Source organism: Lolium perenne, chromosome 3 (genome assembly GCF_019359855.2).
Source record: "Lolium perenne isolate Kyuss_39 chromosome 3, Kyuss_2.0, whole genome shotgun sequence".
Taxonomy (NCBI): Eukaryota; Viridiplantae; Streptophyta; class Magnoliopsida; order Poales; family Poaceae; genus Lolium; species Lolium perenne.
In genome coordinates this window covers 14,985,652-15,004,506 of record NC_067246.2, presented here as the reverse complement: position 1 = coordinate 15,004,506, position 18,855 = coordinate 14,985,652, and the positions used below count along the sequence as shown (strand labels likewise).

General features: G+C 43.5%; 1 protein-coding gene across 1 annotated transcript; it reads right to left on the bottom strand.

Moving 5' to 3' along the window:
• Window positions 1–7,060: 7,060 nt before the first annotated feature.
• Window positions 7,061–12,619, bottom strand: LOC127321159 (uncharacterized). The gene is made up of 4 exons (XM_051350195.1): window positions 12,475–12,619; window positions 8,854–9,398; window positions 8,377–8,440; window positions 7,061–7,743 (listed from the first exon to the last, which is right to left on the bottom strand). The coding sequence occupies exons 1-4, from the start codon at window positions 12,553–12,555 to the stop codon at window positions 7,270–7,272; spliced, it is 1,164 nt and encodes a 387-aa protein (XP_051206155.1). The 5' UTR covers window positions 12,556–12,619; the 3' UTR covers window positions 7,061–7,269.
• Between the last annotated feature and the right edge of the window lie 6,236 nt (window positions 12,620–18,855).

Genomic DNA, 18,855 nt, shown 5'->3' with positions numbered 1-18,855 from the left:
CATTCCGAGTGTCTGATTGAGGAAAGACCAATTGACTTTATCATAAGCTTTCTCAAAATCAAGTTTCAGAATTACCCCATTCATCTTTTTGGTATGCAGTTCATGAACCGCCTCATGTCGAACGACAACTGCATCTAGGATATTGCGTCCTTGCATGAAAGCGGTTTGTGACGGCCTGACCACATGATCTGCCACTGTATTCAGTCTAATGGTGGCCACTTTCGTGAATATCTTAAAACTTACATTTAAGAGGCAAATAGGTCTATATTGTTACATCCTTTCTACCTCCTTAACTTTGGGTAACAAGATAACCTCACCAACATTTAGACGGAATAATTCTAGTTGTCCAGCGTGTAAAACACTAAACATTTCTAGAAGGTCATCGTTAATGGTATCCCAAAAATTCTGATAGAATTCAGAAGGGAAACCATCTGGACCCGGGGCTTTATTGTGTTCCATTTGAAAAATAGCCTTATTAACTTCATCCTCCGAGTAGGGGGCCGTTTAAACAGCATTCTCCTCATGAGACACCTGGGGTATATCTGCTATTTGGGTCTCATCTAGAGAGAAGGAACTCTCATCTGGCGGATCAAATAGACCCTTGTAATAATTAGTAATATAGGATTTCAGTTGCTCATGGCCCTCAATTAAACCCTCATCTTGTACAAGAGAATGAATACACTTCTTCCTCTGACGGCCGTTGGCAATCCCATAGAAATATCTCGTATTTGAATCTCCTTCCAGAATGAATTGGGCTTTTGAACGCTGGTACCATTTCAACTCTTCTTCCTGAAGAAGACCAGCTATTTGAGCATTAGATTGATTTTTCATTTCCAATTCCATGATCGATAGCGGTCTCACTTCAGCAAGCCCTTCTAACTCATCAATGATTGTCGATAAGCGAAACTTCTCCTTTTTAAGAATACCTTTTTATTCCACCTTATAACCGGATTGTTGGCATACATTGGTCTTTCCCATACATTTTTAACCATCTCATGAAAACCTTCCCGCTGTAACCATCCAAGTTCAAACATAAATGGTTTCTTAGACAACGGTCTTGTTACCCCAGTAGTTAGGAGTATGGGAGCATGATCCGACAGTTTTTCAATACGTTCGAGGGCGCGGACGGACACCATTGGGTATTTATCCTTCCATCTAGTGTCCATCAACACGCGGTCTAATTTTTCGTATGTTGGGTTGGGTAAACTGTTAGCCCATGTAAACTGTCGGCCTGCCATCTCCACCTCTCTCAAGTCTAAGCTATCTATGATGGCATTAAACAAGAAAGACCAGTGACCAAGAAAAGGGCCTTTACTTTTGTCATGGAGGAATCTCAACAAATTGAAATCACCCCCTATGAGAATAGGGTGTGGATCATCCTTTGCGAGATTCACAAGCTCACGTAAAAAGTCAGCCTTAAAGTTGTCCTGAGCCGCCCCATAAACGGAGACCAGACTCCAAATGAAATTATCAGCTCTATTCCGAATAGCGAGTTTGATGTAGTACTCACCATCAGAATGAGCCAACACTTCCATAGAATCTGTCCAGACTCCAATGAGCAAGCTGCTAGACCTACCTCTAGGTGGGCGTGAAAACTCAATCAAAGTCTATACCACCGGATAGCCGGTTTAAGAAACTTTGAGAGTAATCGCGCTTACCCGTCTCCGAAATAGAAACAAAATCTAAATTATAGTCCTTACAACAATCGGCAATATGAGAATGCTTAGCCAAGTCACGAAGATCTCTGCTATTCCTAAACATGCCATTCATTTGTAAACTTTCTTAGATTTTGTAGTTAAACCTAACCTATGCTTCTTCTTCTTTTCGGCAGAGGACTTAGAAGATCGTCTAGAGGCTTTTAGGTCATAAAATGACTCTAACCCCGACTGTTCTAAGTCCACCTCCGAAATACCATCTACTAGAGTAGAAAGAAGACGACCATCTGAGATGACATCTTTTTCCTCCTCCTCTAGAGAAGATAAGTCAGCACCCGCCGAAGCTGTCGGAATTACCGTAATACGGTCATATTCCAAATGCCTCAAGACATTGGTTGAAACTGAAATCTCCTCCGAAGTGCGACCCAAAGAAACGCCTACACTACCCAAAGTAGAAGAAATTTGTGAATCTGAAAACCTGGTGAAAGACGTGGAGGAACTTTTAGTACCTGACGCATCCAAGTTCTTCGCCGCCTTACGGCGCATCGCCCTCTGCATCATATCCTTGTCCGTAGCCCCAGCCACATCCTCTGCTGTCGCATACCGCCCACTCCTCCTAAGCTCATGCCGAGGAGAAGGAGGGTGCTGTGTAGGCAGGGGACCAGGGTGAGACAACTCCACCAAAGAAATGGAAAGTGTCGACGAGCGATGCGAGGGGGGTAGAACGCGACGTAGACCCCTCTCGAACTCGGGCTGAAGAAGCTGGGTGGGATGCCCCCAACGACGATATGGGTGACGACGAAAATGGTGAGGAAGACCCTGCCGTCATAGGGGCTGCTGACCCACCACCCTGAACCTGCGTCGGGTCAGCAGTCGGTGGTACCGCGGCAGATGCAGGGCCCGAGGAAGGCCGCTCCCGCATCACCGCAGCCGTGGACGCTGCGGCCAACTCCGCCGACACAGCGGAAGTAGCATATGTAGTCTCCTTCACCTCCCGAACCGACGCCGACGTGACGCTAGCAGCAGCAGGCGACTCCCGCGCAGCAGCAGCAGCAGCCTCCCCTGCCGGCGTGATGGAGGTAGCAGCAGACTCCCGCGCAGCAGCAGCTTCTCGCACCGCCGCAGCAGCAGCGGTAGCCTCCCGCGCTACAGCAGCAGGCAGCGGCGGCGGCAGTAGCAACAGCCTCCCGCGCAGCTGCAACCACGACCTCAGCCTCTTGCGCAGCAAACAGTACAACCGCACCTTCCTCCGCACGCCCGGACACTACAGCCGCCATAGTCTCCTCCTCGAGCTCGACAGAAACATTAGCATCGGGCTCTGAATATCCCAGCGCTGAGTCCATCAAAGGTGAAGTGGTGGCCGGTGAGGTGGGCGGTGAAGAACCCATTGTAACCGCCGAAGAAGGACGCGTACGTCCCTGCATGGAACTCCAAACCCGAGATGGTGAAGCGGGACGAGGACCCTTCGTCGAAGGAAACAAAGCAGTCAGTGAGGGAGACGTACCACGCACCCTCGAAACGATATCATTTCCCCTCGGAGTGGAAGGAGAGTGATTATATGGAGTCACCACCCTCTGTAAAACCGGAGCCGCATTATGGCTCGTGCTCCCAGTAGCCTGCGGCGCGGCATCCACATCCATGGCTCCATCACGTGGAACTCCCGACGACTGATCATTCCCCATATCATCTCCAAGACCATCAGAACCATCACCATCTCTAACCCCCCTCCAGAAAAATGGTCAAAACCCAGGATCTGGAATATACTGAGGTGACTGTCTCCGGAACCTCAACCGATACCCATTAAGCTTGAGTGATGCCACTACCTCCAGACAAGGAACATTATCTTCATCAAAATCCTTCTGAAGAGTCGATAGGTCACGCATAGTAATCAAGATGCGCACGATCCCTTGGCTTCTAAGGGAGATAAGGTCCACGTCCAAAGGAGAGCCAATAAGAGAACCGACTGCCCACAAACCATGGAAATGACGAACTATATGAGGGACACCATCAACATGAATGCAAGCTAGCTCCATAACAAACATAGGGGCAATATCCTCTCTCCTCCAAGAAGAAACCGCCACCTGCGATTTAGCATTCGGGACCCCCATCTGCATACCATTGATCCTTGCCAAATTATCAGCGGAAGGAATAACAATAAGATATGAGTCAGCCCCATGCGCAACCGCTTCCCACTTCCAATTAACATGACCAGGACACATACGTGCTATCAGATTCTGAACACCTACAGGTTGTACCATCTCCCTAGAAACACGAACCAGTGTTGTCGTCGCCCCCGAAGGTAACAAGTGTGGCTTATGAACCGAGTCAGGAAGGTGCAAATTGAGGGTTGCATCATTGCGGCACCCCACTAGATAGCCGACCGGCTCAGGGAGCTTCAGAATAGGACACTGTACAGTAGGATGAGCAACATTATCACAAACCAGACAATAATGAACCACTTATAGTCCTTGGTGGCGTGAGTGTTGACAGCATACTTCCAGCATCGACCCCCCTTCTTCGCCTTAGTGGTCTGAGCAACAGTCGCGGACGGCGGGGGATCCTCCAAACCACCGAGGGGTGTCTCCGGATGGGGCGCCACGGGCTGCGGCACTATAGGCTGCACCACCGCCGTAACATCCCCCGCCGGCTGAACATATGAAGCCGGTGTCTTCTTCTTCTTTCTCTTCTTTGCCGCAGCTTGAGGTCTTGGTTGCAGGTTCTGAGGAAGAGCTGTAGTGACCGGCTGCACCGGGTAGTTGTAGAACTATCCCTGCCCATGTTGATACTGCACGGAGCTCGCCGGCGGCACAAACTGCCCAGGGAATGCAAACTGCTGTTGTTGCGGAGGCCGGAACTGCACAGGAGGCTGGAAACCCTGCGGCTGCACAGACGGCATGAGGGCCCCCTGCGGCCAACCTTGGAAGCTGGGGGGCCGGCGGCATACTGCTCCATAGGTGGGCGAGGCGCAGCAGCCGCTGGGCCGTTGACCTGCTGCTGCATAGGTGGGCGAGGCGCAGCTGCCGCAGCGCCCGTCGAGGCGGGCGAGGCACGGGGGCGGGCGAGGCGGAAAACCCGCCATCGGCGCGAGAGATGGAGAAGAAAGCCCGCGGACGATAGCAGCAAAGGACCGGCGCTGCCCCAAGGAAGCGAAGGTCGATGAAGACGATGGCGCAGATGTTGATGAAGATGCAGTGTGCGTTGGCGAAGGCGATGGCGTAGAGGGACCAGGCGGTGCAGCGAAGATGGACGTAGAACTGGCGGCGTGCGAGGGCGATCGAAGGAGGATCAGAGGATCAAGTATGTCATGTTTGTTGGGGAAGCGCTCATTCCCCCCTTCTCCCCTCTCACACCTCTACAGTACCTTGAGAGTCTCTGAGACCTCACCTGCTCCTCTACCTCTCCTCTCCGGCGGCTCTGCCGGCCGGAGGCGTTGGGGGAGAGGAGGCCGGCCTTCTGTAGATAGTAGTTTAGGTTTTCGTCGTGTTGGTATGGCAGTTTGCCGGTCTGGCGTCATGCCGTGTATCGGGAGGATCTGGTGGTCGGAGCTAGTGAGCAGCTCGGGCTGGCCAGTGGCAGAGTTTCTCCTCTCTGTGCTGCTCCGGTGGTCGGAGGAAATAGCAGCGGGGGAGATCTCTTCTACGCCTCCATCCAATAAGCTCGGTGGAGCTCGACTTCGATCCAATCTTGCCGGATCTGGCCGCTATGGTGGAGGCCAGAGCTCGGCGATGGCTACATCTCGAGCTCCGGGGATCGTTGAGGCTTCTTCTAGCGAAGGAACTAAGCACCGGCTTCTTGGCGCCGCTGCTCCAACTGGCCAAAGGGGCCCCTTCGCACCGCGGAGCTTCTGGCTCCTGCGGCTCTTCTTCCTCCAGGCCAGAGAGCCACGGAGGATCTTCATCAACCTCACCGCGGCGTTCATCGACGACCTTGCCCCAAGTGGTGTAGTCCCCGGCGGCATGGTCGACGGCAGCGGCATCGAGGTTAAGCACCGTCGGTGGAGGAGGACCGGATCGCGTTTTGCTTTTCTCTTCGAGGTCCTCTTAGCAAAAAGCAAGGACTATGTTGTAATTTTAGTTTTCTGTCTGTTCCTTGATGTAACTCTGTCCCACCGCTATAAATGAAGCTTCTAGGGCCTCCGGGCCCTATCCCTGTTCAAAAAAAAGTATGTCACGTTTTGGAACGTACACCGTTTCTTGGAAAGACATAATTGCCCTGCCCAAAAGGGCCCACCTCTGATCCGGCCCGTCCGCAACGCCTCCGCGATCAGCGCGATCCCTCGACGTCGGAAAAGACGCCGTGACCGACCACTGGTGGAAAACAGGCCTTATGCCGCGGGTCGTAAGCCCCTTTTGTCGCGGGCGGCCAACCGCCACAACGGAGGCGCGATAAAAGGCCCACCTTTTTGTCGCGGGTCGCTTACCACCCGCGACATAAGGTCCACCACGTGGCAGCCACAGGGCGCGCAGGGGACACCCCCTATTACCACCCGCGACAAAAGGCCCTCTACGTGGCGCGCGCAGAACGCTGCTGTTTTAGGGTTTGAGGGGTGCAGCACCCCCAGCCATCGCCCCCCTTCTATTTCATTTTTTCATTTTAAAATAAAAGTTACATATATTTGTACGATGTACACGTTCATTCATTATATATAGATCGAGCAAACAAATATTGGAAACAAAAGTCTATTCGTAGATTCCCCTTACATATACATGGAGCTCACGACTACCGGGACTAAAACCCGTCGTCTATTCTAACTATTAATTGGAAGAAATTTCATATAGTTAGAATAGACAACGGGCTTTAGTCCTGGTAGTCGTGAGCTCCATGTATACGTAAGGGGAATCTACGAATAGACTTTGCTTCCAATATTTGTTTGCTCGGTATATATATAATGAATGAACGTGTACAATTTGTAGTAGCGTACAAATATATGCAACTTTTATTTTAAAATGAAAAAATGAAATAGAAGGGGGCGGTGGCGGGGGGTGGGTGGGTGGTGCATCCCTTGAATCCTAAAGCAGCAGCGTTCTGCACGCGCCACGTAGAGGGCCTTTTGTCGCGGGTTGTATTACTACCGATAAAAGGGGTGTCCATGCGCGCCCCGCAGCTGCCACATGGTGGACCTTATGTCACGGGTGGTAAGCGACCCGCGACAAAAGGTTGGGCCTTTTATCCCACTTTTGTTGTCGTGGCTGGCCGCCCGCGACAAAAGGGTCTCACGAGCCGCGACATAAGGCATGTTTTCCACTACATCTACAGGGAAAAGTTCCAACGTGGTAAGCCCTGATTGGAGAGGAGTAAACCATGAATAGTACCTAAATCGATGAGATTAAGGTAAAGGGGTTTGGCTTTGATATAGTTTATTAAGTTTATTTAATTTATAATAATAAGATAATGGCATCACGGAATACAACAACGCGGGGGTATTATTCTCGGAGGGCACAACATGCACTTTATGTACTTATTACATGAACATCCCTTCGGGCATAGGAGCCACGCAGGGGCATTATTTCAGGAGGGTAAATATATCCCTTCAGTACAGCAATATAGTAGTAGTAGGCAGCAGCAGCAGCAGATAGCAACGGCCGGGTAGTACTGCCATAGTAGCATACTCAGTTTACAGGTCAGGGTAGTTATGCTTAACAAGACGAGCGAGTTGGAGACCATCGGGCATAGGAGCCACACGACAAACAGTAAGCCCGTCTGTTACCTTCACCTTGCTAGTTCCACTACTAAAAATAGTGTCAAGCAGCGCACTTGTAGCAATCCCAATGAGCACACCAACTCCGAACCCGGCGACTGCTCCAATTACAGTGACAACTGCAGAGGCGATTTCGATGTCAAGCGCTACGAATCCAGCTTCTACAGCAGCATTAACAACACCTCCGACCTCAAGGGCAACTACAGCAGTCAACGCATTCACTGAATCCCTAACCGCTGCTTGTAGCTTATCCTCTGCTGTGTATATGTCCCACACCATTGCAGCTGCTGTAAAAACCAAAAGTGCAACCCCGACTTTTCCCAGAGCTTCAAATGAGTAAGTCACCACAGGTTTTCCTTGTCCCGCTTCGGCAATAATATTTTCATATACCTGACGAACAAGATACATTTCAGCGATATTCAGTACCACTTGGACCATACAATATACTATAACCCCTACTTTTGCAAGGAACATGCCATATTAAGACTATAATATATCGTAAAACAAAAATGAGGTCAATCCAAAATAAGGAAGAAAAGGACCTGTCATTTTGGCAATAATTTATTTCAGTTTTGTTGTGCTCGAAAACTATAAACTCGAATAAAATTCGAAAATGATTCAGGTACCATTGGTAAGTTTTTATACAATATTTCACTTGATTAATATATTGCTAATATTTACATATAGTTTAGATAGTTAAAAAAGGACTTCAAATCACCAAATTCAACAACTTAAGTTCAGTTTATTTCAGTTCAGCTCAAGAAATTGTTGCTCTTAAGAACATGGCCTAAATCCTTTCTATTTTTTGACTCTTCATGTGTTGGAATATAATTTGTATATCCAGACTTGTTTCCTTTTTAAAAAACTTTTACTACAAATCTATTTTTTATAGAAATTCTTATGATATCATAATATTTAAATACTGATACAAAATGTGTAATATGTTACCTTAAACATTATTAATCAAGCATTTATTTATGATAGGCCTACAAAGGGCGAGGTTAAGAGTAAGGTAGTACATACCTGTAGCTTTTTGATATCATCCAACTTTTTAAAAGGCCCCGTAAAACCAAGCTTAGCAATATTACTGCAAGTATAGTGGAACACGCATGAAAGGAATTTTTGGTACATGCACTACTGCAAAAGTGCTATCGTTAACTTTAAAGAGTAGAAAAAGATTATCTTTTCTAAGTTATTCCAAATTTTATTTTGTCTATTCTCAGCAACATTGCATAGTTAATCAAATTTCATCAATGTAAAGCAAGTACAACAAAATTTATAAAAAAATCAGAAAAGTTCAATATATTACTAATTTCACTGGAGTAAAATAAACAAGTGATTTCTAATACTTTCAATATTGATTTCTACCGTATGAGGTTTCAAATTCCCATCGTAAGAAATTTAATGTTAATAATAATATAAAATTATTGTAATCATTTTCAGCTCAATAATATTGATACATAATAATAATATTATTATAATAATAATGTTGGGACATACCTTTGCACGAGATCCTCAAACTTGATCTTGTTTTCCTTGAGATATTTTGAGAATTGATTTGGTACAAAATGCTGAAACTTTTTGGCATTCTCAAGCGTGGCTTTCTTGTACATGCCGGCCTCAAGAGCAAGGCGCTGAGCTTCCTTCTGTTGCGTGGCTGGATTGAGCCACTTTAGCTGCTTGATGAGATAATCACCGTGGCTCTTGAGCTTTTCAAGGTAGGCGAGACGTGTGTTGTAACTACGGATGAATTGGAGGGATATTTGGATGGCCTTGGTGCAGTAGTCATAGACATCCTTAGCAATATTTTGCTTTGTGACGTCCCTCTCGGCCTCAGTTTGTGTTATCATTTCTTGCGTACTCTCAAGGATGTTGCACACCTTGTCATGGGCATATTTGGCGTCATGGAGATACTTTTGTTGTTCTGCGTATGACTGGAACTTAAGCTCTTGAAGTTTCTCCACTTCTTGTCGATGGATCAAATCGGCTAGCTTACGTAGCTGGCCTGGAGTTAAATCAACCAGCTCACGAGACATGATGTAAGCCTGAAAATATGTAGTTTTAGTTAGTCATATTTACTTACAACATATAACATATCAAAGGTTTTTGGGTGTAAACATTTCAACTAACTTTTGAACGGAACTTATCATGTTAATAGCTAAGATTGTCAAATTAACCCTGTTTGGTAAACAGTAGTTCGCTTGTGGAACGGCTTTCAGCTGGCTATTAAGCCCACCTACCAAACGAAATCATCAAGCGTAGCCCGGGCTACATGTAGCCCAGTTTTGTTTTTCCTTTTTCAAATTTCAAATTTTTGTTATTTCAAAGTTAAAAAAAAATCGAAAATATGTCGACGTAGAGAATGTTGAAATATGTCGGTGTGTACATTTTCAGATTGAAATACATCATATATTTTCCTCAGTAAAAATAAAAAAGTCTCACAAAATGACGAAATCTAAATTTTAGTGTACTGTTTGCTGAAATCGAGATTTGTTATTTTTGCTGAGCCCAAAATACAACATATTTTAATCTGAAAATTTACACACCAATAGATTTCAACATTCTCTACAACAACATATTTGTTTCGAATTTTTTTAACATGTATAAAATGAAATTTTTGTAAGTTCAGAAAGTGACCTACATGTAGCCCGAGCTACAAAAGTCCATTCTCATTTACCGAACACATTTGTTTGCTTCTTCGACCAAATAAAGCTTGAAAGCTAGCTACCAAAGAAGGCCATTGTGATATAAGATTTTCTTATTATAAATATCTAAATGTGACAGTTTTAAACCATAGCATGAAAATTTCAAACTACGAGAGCATTACATCTTAACATAACAATTTCAGAATATGATAAGTTTACACCATAACAAGATTTTTCTTTTTTTTGTAAAACATAACAAGTTTCTGTTCGACCCAAAAATGTCTACTTTCATATACTATAATGATATTAACTCGAAACTATACTAACAAAACAAAACAGTATATTCATAGTTTTAAGTTTCTACACACCTTACTATTAAATACCAACGTAACTATCTTTTAATTTAGTTGAGTACCTATCCTCCCTATACATCTATATGGCTTTATATATAATAAACTAGGGAAAAGAAGCTTAGCATATCTTTTGTGTAAGCAAAGGGATATAGATTGTATAATATCTTTTGTGTAGAGTGTAGCATAGGATATGGAATATAGAAAATATGAGTCAATTAATATAGTCAAAACAGGCTTTTTTAAACAGTTATGAGAGACTCTTATATAAACTATAAAAATTAATTTAACTTATATAAATGTAATATTTAGATAGGCCAGATCTATACAACTATGTGAGTTTATCTTTGAAAGCCAGTGCAATTCTTCAATAAAGAAATTCCTTTCCAAAACTCATGGAAGTCGTTGCATCAAAATAAATTCTTCCACATTCATATGCAATTTCCACATATGTTCATGTTATGTTCCAAGTTTATGTATCAAGATGTCAAATCCACAAACTTATTGTTCCGAATATAGCATGATGTATAAGATGATTGTTCATCTTGTGGTGTAATTATGCTACTCCGTACATTTTTGTTTTTGTTTGACCAGACAATTACGTACATAAGTGTGACTATACCTGAATATTAGATTCGATTTGAGTAGAAAACACATGAGTTCTATAAAATAATTAAATATTTTCATGTTCCGAGGCTAACTAATTAAAAAATAGGATTTACTAGTTTCCTAGCTAGCTGAGAACTAAGTTTGTGTTCAGCCAAGTCGTACACCGTTTGATTGCATCATGATTCGTGCATATAAGTTGCAACTTGAGTTGTAACTATTTTTTTAGTTGCAAGTGAAGTTGCAATTGGGTTTTTTGAGTTACAAGTGGAGTTGCAACTGAGTGAAAAAATCTGGACCGTTAAATTTGCTCCGTGATTCGTGCTAGTCATCAGTTGCAACATGAGTTGCAACTGAGATTTGATAACATCATCTGACTGAGAACGAAGTTGTTATCAGTCGACTGAGAAATAGTTACACCCCTGACAAAATAGATAAAAAGTAGAAGGGAAGACCAAATGAAATGGCCATTGCTACGACCCACACTGAAGTCAAAGGGATGAACATATACCAGGATACTACTCAGATGATATTACACTATTCGATTAAACACAGGAAAAAAAAAGACATAATACATAATGAGATCTACCTCCCTCATCTGCCAGAAATACTAATACTTGACAATCAAAAAATAAAGGATTATCACAGTGTGCACAATACGAGCTCAGGAATAAAAACCTTATGAACACACACATCCTTGGTCACTGGACCGTGTTTGGCCGACAGTTTTGTAACGTTAACAGATGGCAGCGTTAACCGGTTCCATTGAATCTTGTTTGTTTTGGTTACTCTGTAATCTGATAACACCGTATCTGATTGCAGTCTTATGGAAATCTGATTCCGCTGGGTAACCTACGTAATCGAATAACGATACAGCAAATCGTCATCATCGCCGACGACTTCTTCCGTCCTTGCCGCCACAAGCCGCCTGTTGTGGTGGTCGCCGCCACCGCCCCTGCTGCCGCCTTCTGTGGTCATCCCCGCCGTGGTGGTCACCGCCGCCGCTACAAGCCGAGCGCTAGCTGTCGCTGCCGCTGGCGCTGGCGCTCCCACTGCAAGCCGCCGCAGCACAACAGGAACAGGAAGCTACGCACACGTCCATCCTGCTCGGTGGCTGGACATGGCGCTGCTGGCAAGTAGCTGCTACTCCCGTCCTGTGGTAGTGTTACCGGGTTGTAACCAAAACAGAATTCAGTTTTTTACCCATTCCATTTACGTTAACAGTGTAAAACGATTACACTTACGTTTCCATTACGATTCTTGGAGCAAACACGTCCTCAGATTCACTCCCAGAAAGAAAAATGCATTCTTGTAAGGTTTGAATTAAGGCAATAGCCACTCCACCAAGTCAAGCTCGGATTTTCCACCCACATCTTGTTGTTACCCCAGTGGTCCATAAACAGACCGTTCCCAATCACTCACCCCTCGCGAAATCAAGAAGCGAAACGTTTGAACCAAAACTCTCCCATAAAAGGCGAGCCCCCTCACTAGACATACAGGGGATGAAACAGACGTCTCACCTTGGGGTTCAGCTTCTCCACGGCGGGATTGCTTCTGAGCTTTTCACGCGCAGTTGTTTCTTCACGAGTCGTGGTGGCCATGGCAAGAATGGTTGGTATTTATAAAGAGAGGAAGAGGTGATGGCCACGAAGAAGGAATAATAAGAATCAAATGAGAGGCGACAGCGGAAAAGCGAGTTAAGAAAAGTCTTCACATACCATGGCTCTGCTATACATTGATCAGACTTTTAGCTCACTATAGAAAATATGCTCGTGCCGTGCATCGGGATCTAAAAAAATTAATCTTTCAATAAATTGTTCCAACGTTTGTTCAAAGTCGATCAACCCTCATAATCAACATCATTGCTTAGTATTATCAATGCACTGGTTAAATCGAACAAGATTATCAAGTTTTTTTTTTTTGATAAAGGGAATACTTATTTCGTCCTAACATGTAAGGTGTCTAAAGATTGATTAAAAGTCAAATTTTAATAACTTTGATAAAAAATTAGGATTTTTTTACATTTACAATATCGAATGGACATATTTAGAAAATATACTTTATGGTGAATCTATTGATACTAATTTAGTATTGTAAATGATCAAACTTAAAAAACGTTGACTTTTGACTCATCCTTACGCTCCTTACATTTTAGGAAAGAGGAAGTATATTAATATCGCGAAGATATCAATTATTGTTGAAATAATGGGATATCCCTTTGGCCCATGTAAATTTTAGAAATTGACTAAATCTCAAAGACCACATATGTGGCAGCTTATGTGAATTAAGCTCAAATTGGTGGCAGCTCACATGAAAGTGGAAACATATTTGAGTCTCACATGAAAAATTGGGAGGAAGTTAGACATACTTATAAGGTGTGTTGTTACAAAACTAGTAAGTTTGTGCGCTCGTCCTGCTCGCCCGTCTCGACTCGACACGACGCGTATGTCACGCTCGTGTTGAGTTGATTGAGCCTCGAGTCAAGAGTTTCCTTTCTTTTTTGCAGGGAAAACGAATCAAGTCCTAGACGGACGCGTTCGTTGTTAGTCTTTTCAGGTCGCTCCTAAATCACGGGCAATCAGTAACCGACTCAAAACGTGCGACGTGAGCGTGGCTCGCATTGCCTATGATTTCCTGAGCCTGTATAATTTCTTGGCCGGCTGCCGTAGAAACATATATGATACACGATTTAGGGTTTTGCCACATCTCCCTGCTTGCACCGCCATCATAGCCTGCTCGACCTCTCCCGCCGGCTTGCACCGGCGAACGGGAGAGCAGGTCTCCAGAATCACTCGCCTTTGCGATCATGTACGGCAGAAGGTGAATTAGATTTTTGGGAAGCGCTCTGCGCGACTGCTCAAGCTCTTCATCATGGATCGTCTTCTGTCCAAGTCGAGTAGTGCTTCCTACCGTCATCTTCAACATCATCTATTTCTACCCTATCTTCACAAACGTTGTCATCAACAACATTACCGTTGCATCAACAACTCTTTCATCTACAACCGATATGTATGTGCGCCATATTTCCTTATTCCTTAGTCATAAGGTTCTATTATTTAAACCATATTGTGTATGAGACATAATGTGACCTTTCATAGAAAAACATGTTTCAAAAAGATTTCTAAATGACTTTTGCTTTTGTAAAAAGATGGGCCACTGTGTTGGTGGTATTGTTTGTCCAATATAGAGGCGACCGATAGTGCTAGTCGCAACTTGCTTGTGCTAGACCACTACCAACGATTCTTACCTAGCCATAAGTTTGTCGAAGGAATGTACCATATCGGTTGTTCTTCTGTCTCTCCCTATCCATCCCTCCCCTTCCCTCGCTCCCTCCCCCTCACTCCCTCTCTCTCTCCCCCCTCTCCCTCTCATCTCTCCCTCTCTCTCTCCCTCCCTCCTCTCTCTCTCTCCCTCCCTCTCTCTCTCTCTTTCTCTCTCTCTCTCTCTCCCTCCCTCCCTCTCAACGTAGTACTCGTCGGTAGGAGAAACTACCCAAAAATCGATCAAGTCCAATGTTTGTGCTACACATAATTATTATTAATGTTCTAAATGACTTTTGCTTTTGTAAAAAGATGGTCCACTGTGTTGGTGGTATTGTTTGTCCGATATAGAGATGACCGATAGTGCTAGTCGCAGCTTGCTTGTCCTAGACCACTACCAACGAATCTTACCTAGCCATAAGTTCGGCAAAGGAATGTACCATATCGGTTACCTATAAGGTTCCTCTTGATTAGACGGGCCACCATGTACGATAAGGTTCCTCCCTATCCAATGAGAACAAATCCTTCTATAGGCTTAATTTATAAGGTTCCTTTTCATTAGCTCCACTAGAACATGAAAGCCCTCTTTGCTGCGTCCGTCCATATTTGACTAAAGAATAATAGAAAACATTGAAACAATTGAGACTGATTTATAAAATAAGTTTATTTTTTCAAGACAGAGTGTTAGAATGACATGAAAATAACAACGCGAATCAGGTGCACTTCTCCCATTGTGTCAACTTCTACTCCTTCCTCTACAACAAAAGTGGACCACAGTCCAGTTGTTGAATGGCGCATGTTGGAACAAGTACGAAAACAGTTGATTACTGTAGAAATGGTATGTTTTTAAGAGCAATTAATACCACATATAAAGCATATAGTTCACCACAATTAAGGCATAAAATAGTTACATTGTTACATTATATCTTGCACATGCATCTAGGTTAATTGAAAGGCCCACATAACATGCCTTTGAATTTTCAGCATTGATAAAATATTTTGTAGCTGAATTCTGATACCTAAGAAGACTATCTATTATTCTGAACAAAATCGAACTCAAATATATCATTGACCTAATATTCAGTAATGGTTCATATGAAGAACGTATAAGCACAAGACATTCATATAGTAGTAGCCAAATTCATGTAAACATAGAATTGGTCAAGAAATATACTGACAAAAGTTGGGGGGAGATGAGATATCTTTAGGTTTTTCGATTGAAGATGTCTTTACTCTTTACTAAGTGGCCTTTGGCATGAGCTGCATGACCATATATACTTCCCAGATTTAGACGTTTTACCTGGATAAAAGACACTTCATCTTGTCGATGTCATCGGGAGGTATAAGTATATATCTGTATATATGTATCATGTAGGAGAAGATACCACCAAATTAAAAGATTCTGCTCTCTCTCTCTCTCTCTCTATATATATATATATGTATAGTAATCTAGCCCAAAAAATGACAATTATTAACGTTCTGAGTGACTTTTTCTTACGCAAAAAGATGGCTCACTCTGCTGCTGCTGCTGGTATTGCTTGTCCGATACAGATAGTGCTAGCGGTATCAGCAGCTTCCCTATCCTGGACCACTACCAACGATTCTTTCCTAGCCATAAATTCTGCAGAGGAATATCCATGGTGTGGCCCTATATACATCCAGTGAGAACATATATATAAGGTTCCTCTTGATTAGCTCCATGTAGTACGTAGTACTCGATTTGCTACTTGTAATCGTATCATCATATTTAGGGCATGTTTGTTTCTTATACATATTATGTAATCCAGTTTATATACCAAGTATCGGATCATATAATAAGTTGATAAAGTTGTTTGGCAACCCAGATGGCACCCCCACGCCCACGCCACGATTGACACCACCTTGATGTTGAGATTAATTTCGTTTGTGAATTGCTCCTGGCCGGACAAGCTATCCATGTCAATTAATCTTGTCACCAACAATGTCCGACTGAATGTTTTCTGACGTTATACTTTGCCTAGAGACTTCAGCCATAAGCCCATAAATACCTGGCAGGTTTGTTGGAGCCTAGGTTGATACTCCAGCTGCCGGCCGGTATTAACTGCTCTTAGAAACTTTACTAAAAAGATCGCGGTTATGGACATATATGTTCAACATACCATTTCTAAAATAATCAACTCATCTCGTAGCAGTTCCTGATTCACGTTGTCATTTTACAGGACGGAACAAGTGCACCTGATTCACGTTGTCATTTTGATGTCATTCTAACACTATGTCTTGAAAAAATAAACTTCTTTTCTAAATCAATCTCAATTGTTTCAATGTTTTCTATTATTCTTTAGCTAAAGAATAGACGGGCACAGCAAAACACGCTTTCATGTTCTAGTAGAGCTAACGAAGATGAACCTTATAAATTAAACTTATGGACGGGTTTCTTCTTACTGGAAAGGGAGGAACCTTATCATCCATGGTGGCCCGTCAAATCAAGATGAACCTTACGGTGCACATGATATGGTACATTCCTTTGCAGAACATATGGCTAGGTAAGAATCATTGGTAGTGGTCTAGGACAAGCAAGATGCGGCTAGCACTATCAGTTGCATCTTTTATTTTCGAAATGGAGGTGCGATCCTTGCCAATGCAGCACCGAATAGATGCATACGACCTTTATTGATTTTTATTAAGATAGTGAACAAAGATGAGACAAAGAACATACATCATAAAACCCGAAGCCACCACACAACACCTACAAACTCGAGAGTTGACGAAAATCATGTTAACAACTGCGCCTGGAAAGACAACGAAATCACTCCACTAGCTAATGGCTGGGAACAATCCACATATTTTCATGTCAACTGTTTCAAACTTATGTATCAAGATGTCAAATCCACAAATTGTTCTGTTCCATCTTGTGTGGTAATTACAGTACATTTTATTTTGTTTGATCGGTCAATTACGCTACATAATTATGACCATACCCCTTTATTTGGTTTTTTCTCTTTACTTCCGAATAGTAGTTTCAAGTTGAGTAGAGAATAGAAGAGTGGCATAAAATAATTAAAATTTTCAAGTCCTAAAGCAACTAACTAAGGAAAGAATACAAAAAGGTATAATGTAAGAACAAATGAATGGCCATACTCTACGACCCATTTAAGTTAGTGGGAGAAACGGATACTACCTCCGTTCAGAATTATAAGGTCGATCGGCACGCATAACCAGATCGTTAATTTTACCATTAATTGTACAAAATCAAAATTATATCATTAGAAAGTAGAACATCTAAACTTTCTAATAATACATATATATACCTTGTATTACGTTAATTAAATTTCCAACCTAGGAATACACTGTGATATCCTGGCCCAGGGCTTAATAGGATTGATAGGATACTCATACCAACAAGTTGCAACTTCTTTTCCGGAAGCTAATCAGCAAAGAACTCCGAGGTTAAGCGTGCTTGGCCCGGAGTAATTTGGGGATGGGTGACCGACCGGGAAGTAGTTCCCGGGTGAGCACGAGTGAGGACAAAGTGCGCAGGAAAGGCATGTGTTGGTCTGTGGGGCTAGTCTAGAGATCCTAGAGAGCTGCCAGGGGTAACAGGCCCGGCCAGGGATGGTCGGGGTGTTACATTTGGTATCAGATCCGACCTTCGCGGTTACACGGGCGTGTGCGGGTCAAGGGTTCGGGCATGTGGCTCATGGCTGGTGTGGCCCGTCGTGGCATACGGCATGGCACATGTGCCGGTACTGGACGCACATACATGTGCCAAGAGGGGACGTTCCTGGCTTGGGGCTGATCGACGAGGGCGTCGATCTTCTAAGGGGGGATGAATGCGATATCCTGGCCCAAGGCTTAATAGGATTGATAGGATACTCATACCAAAAAGTTGCAACTTTTTTCCGGAAGCTCATCAACAAAGAACTCCGAGGTTAAGCGTGCTTGGCCCGCAGTAATTTGAGGATGGGTGACCGACCGGGAAGTAGTTCCCGGGTGCGCAGGAGTGAGGGCAAAGTGCGCAAGAAAGGCATGTGTTGGTATGTGGGGCTAGTCTAGAGATTCTAGAGAGCTCCCATGGGTAATAGGCCCGGCCAGCGGTGGTCGGGGTGTTACATACACGCCGAACCTATAATCCCGATTGGAGGAAGTACCAAGATACTGGATGACATTAAATAATTTGGTTAATCACACAAAAATAGAAAATATGTACCGAGATCTACCTCCCCTATTTTAGGAAAATACTACTCCTACTTATCAATAAACTAAGAGGTCGTTTGGTATCCATCATTTGGGCCTGGAATCCTGGAATTCATTTTAGAATTCCATAGGTGGGCTGTTTGGTTGCCACAGAATTGTGCTGTCATTTCATTTAGGAATTCTAGCAAAATGACTCCATGGGTAAACATGATTCCAAGCTGAAACCTGTCATTTGCAATTCTTGTGGAAGCCATTTACAAATTCAATATTGAATTATGTTGTCATTTGCAATTCCTGTGACAACCAAACAAGTGTCCATTTCTGGAATTACAATGTAAATGAAATGAATGCATGTATTCATTTCAAAATGCTACAAATGAAATGAAAGCCTGGCTTCCAAACGACTTATAAGGATTATCACAGTGTACACAATACGAGTTCAGGAATAGAAACCTTATGAACGGACAC

Excerpts from the sequence above, each read along its gene's own strand:
- LOC127321159 (XM_051350195.1), bottom strand. The coding sequence starts at position 12,555 with ATGGCCACCACGACTCGTGAAGAAACAACTGCGCGTGAAAAGCTCAGA. Across the intron at positions 9,399-12,474 it reads TGGAGAAGCTGAACCCCAAG|GCTTACATCATGTCTCGTGA; the intron begins GTGAGACGTCTG and ends ACATATTTTCAG. Across the intron at positions 7,744-8,376 it reads ATGATATCAAAAAGCTACAG|GTATATGAAAATATTATTGC; the intron begins GTATGTACTACC and ends CTTGTTCGTCAG.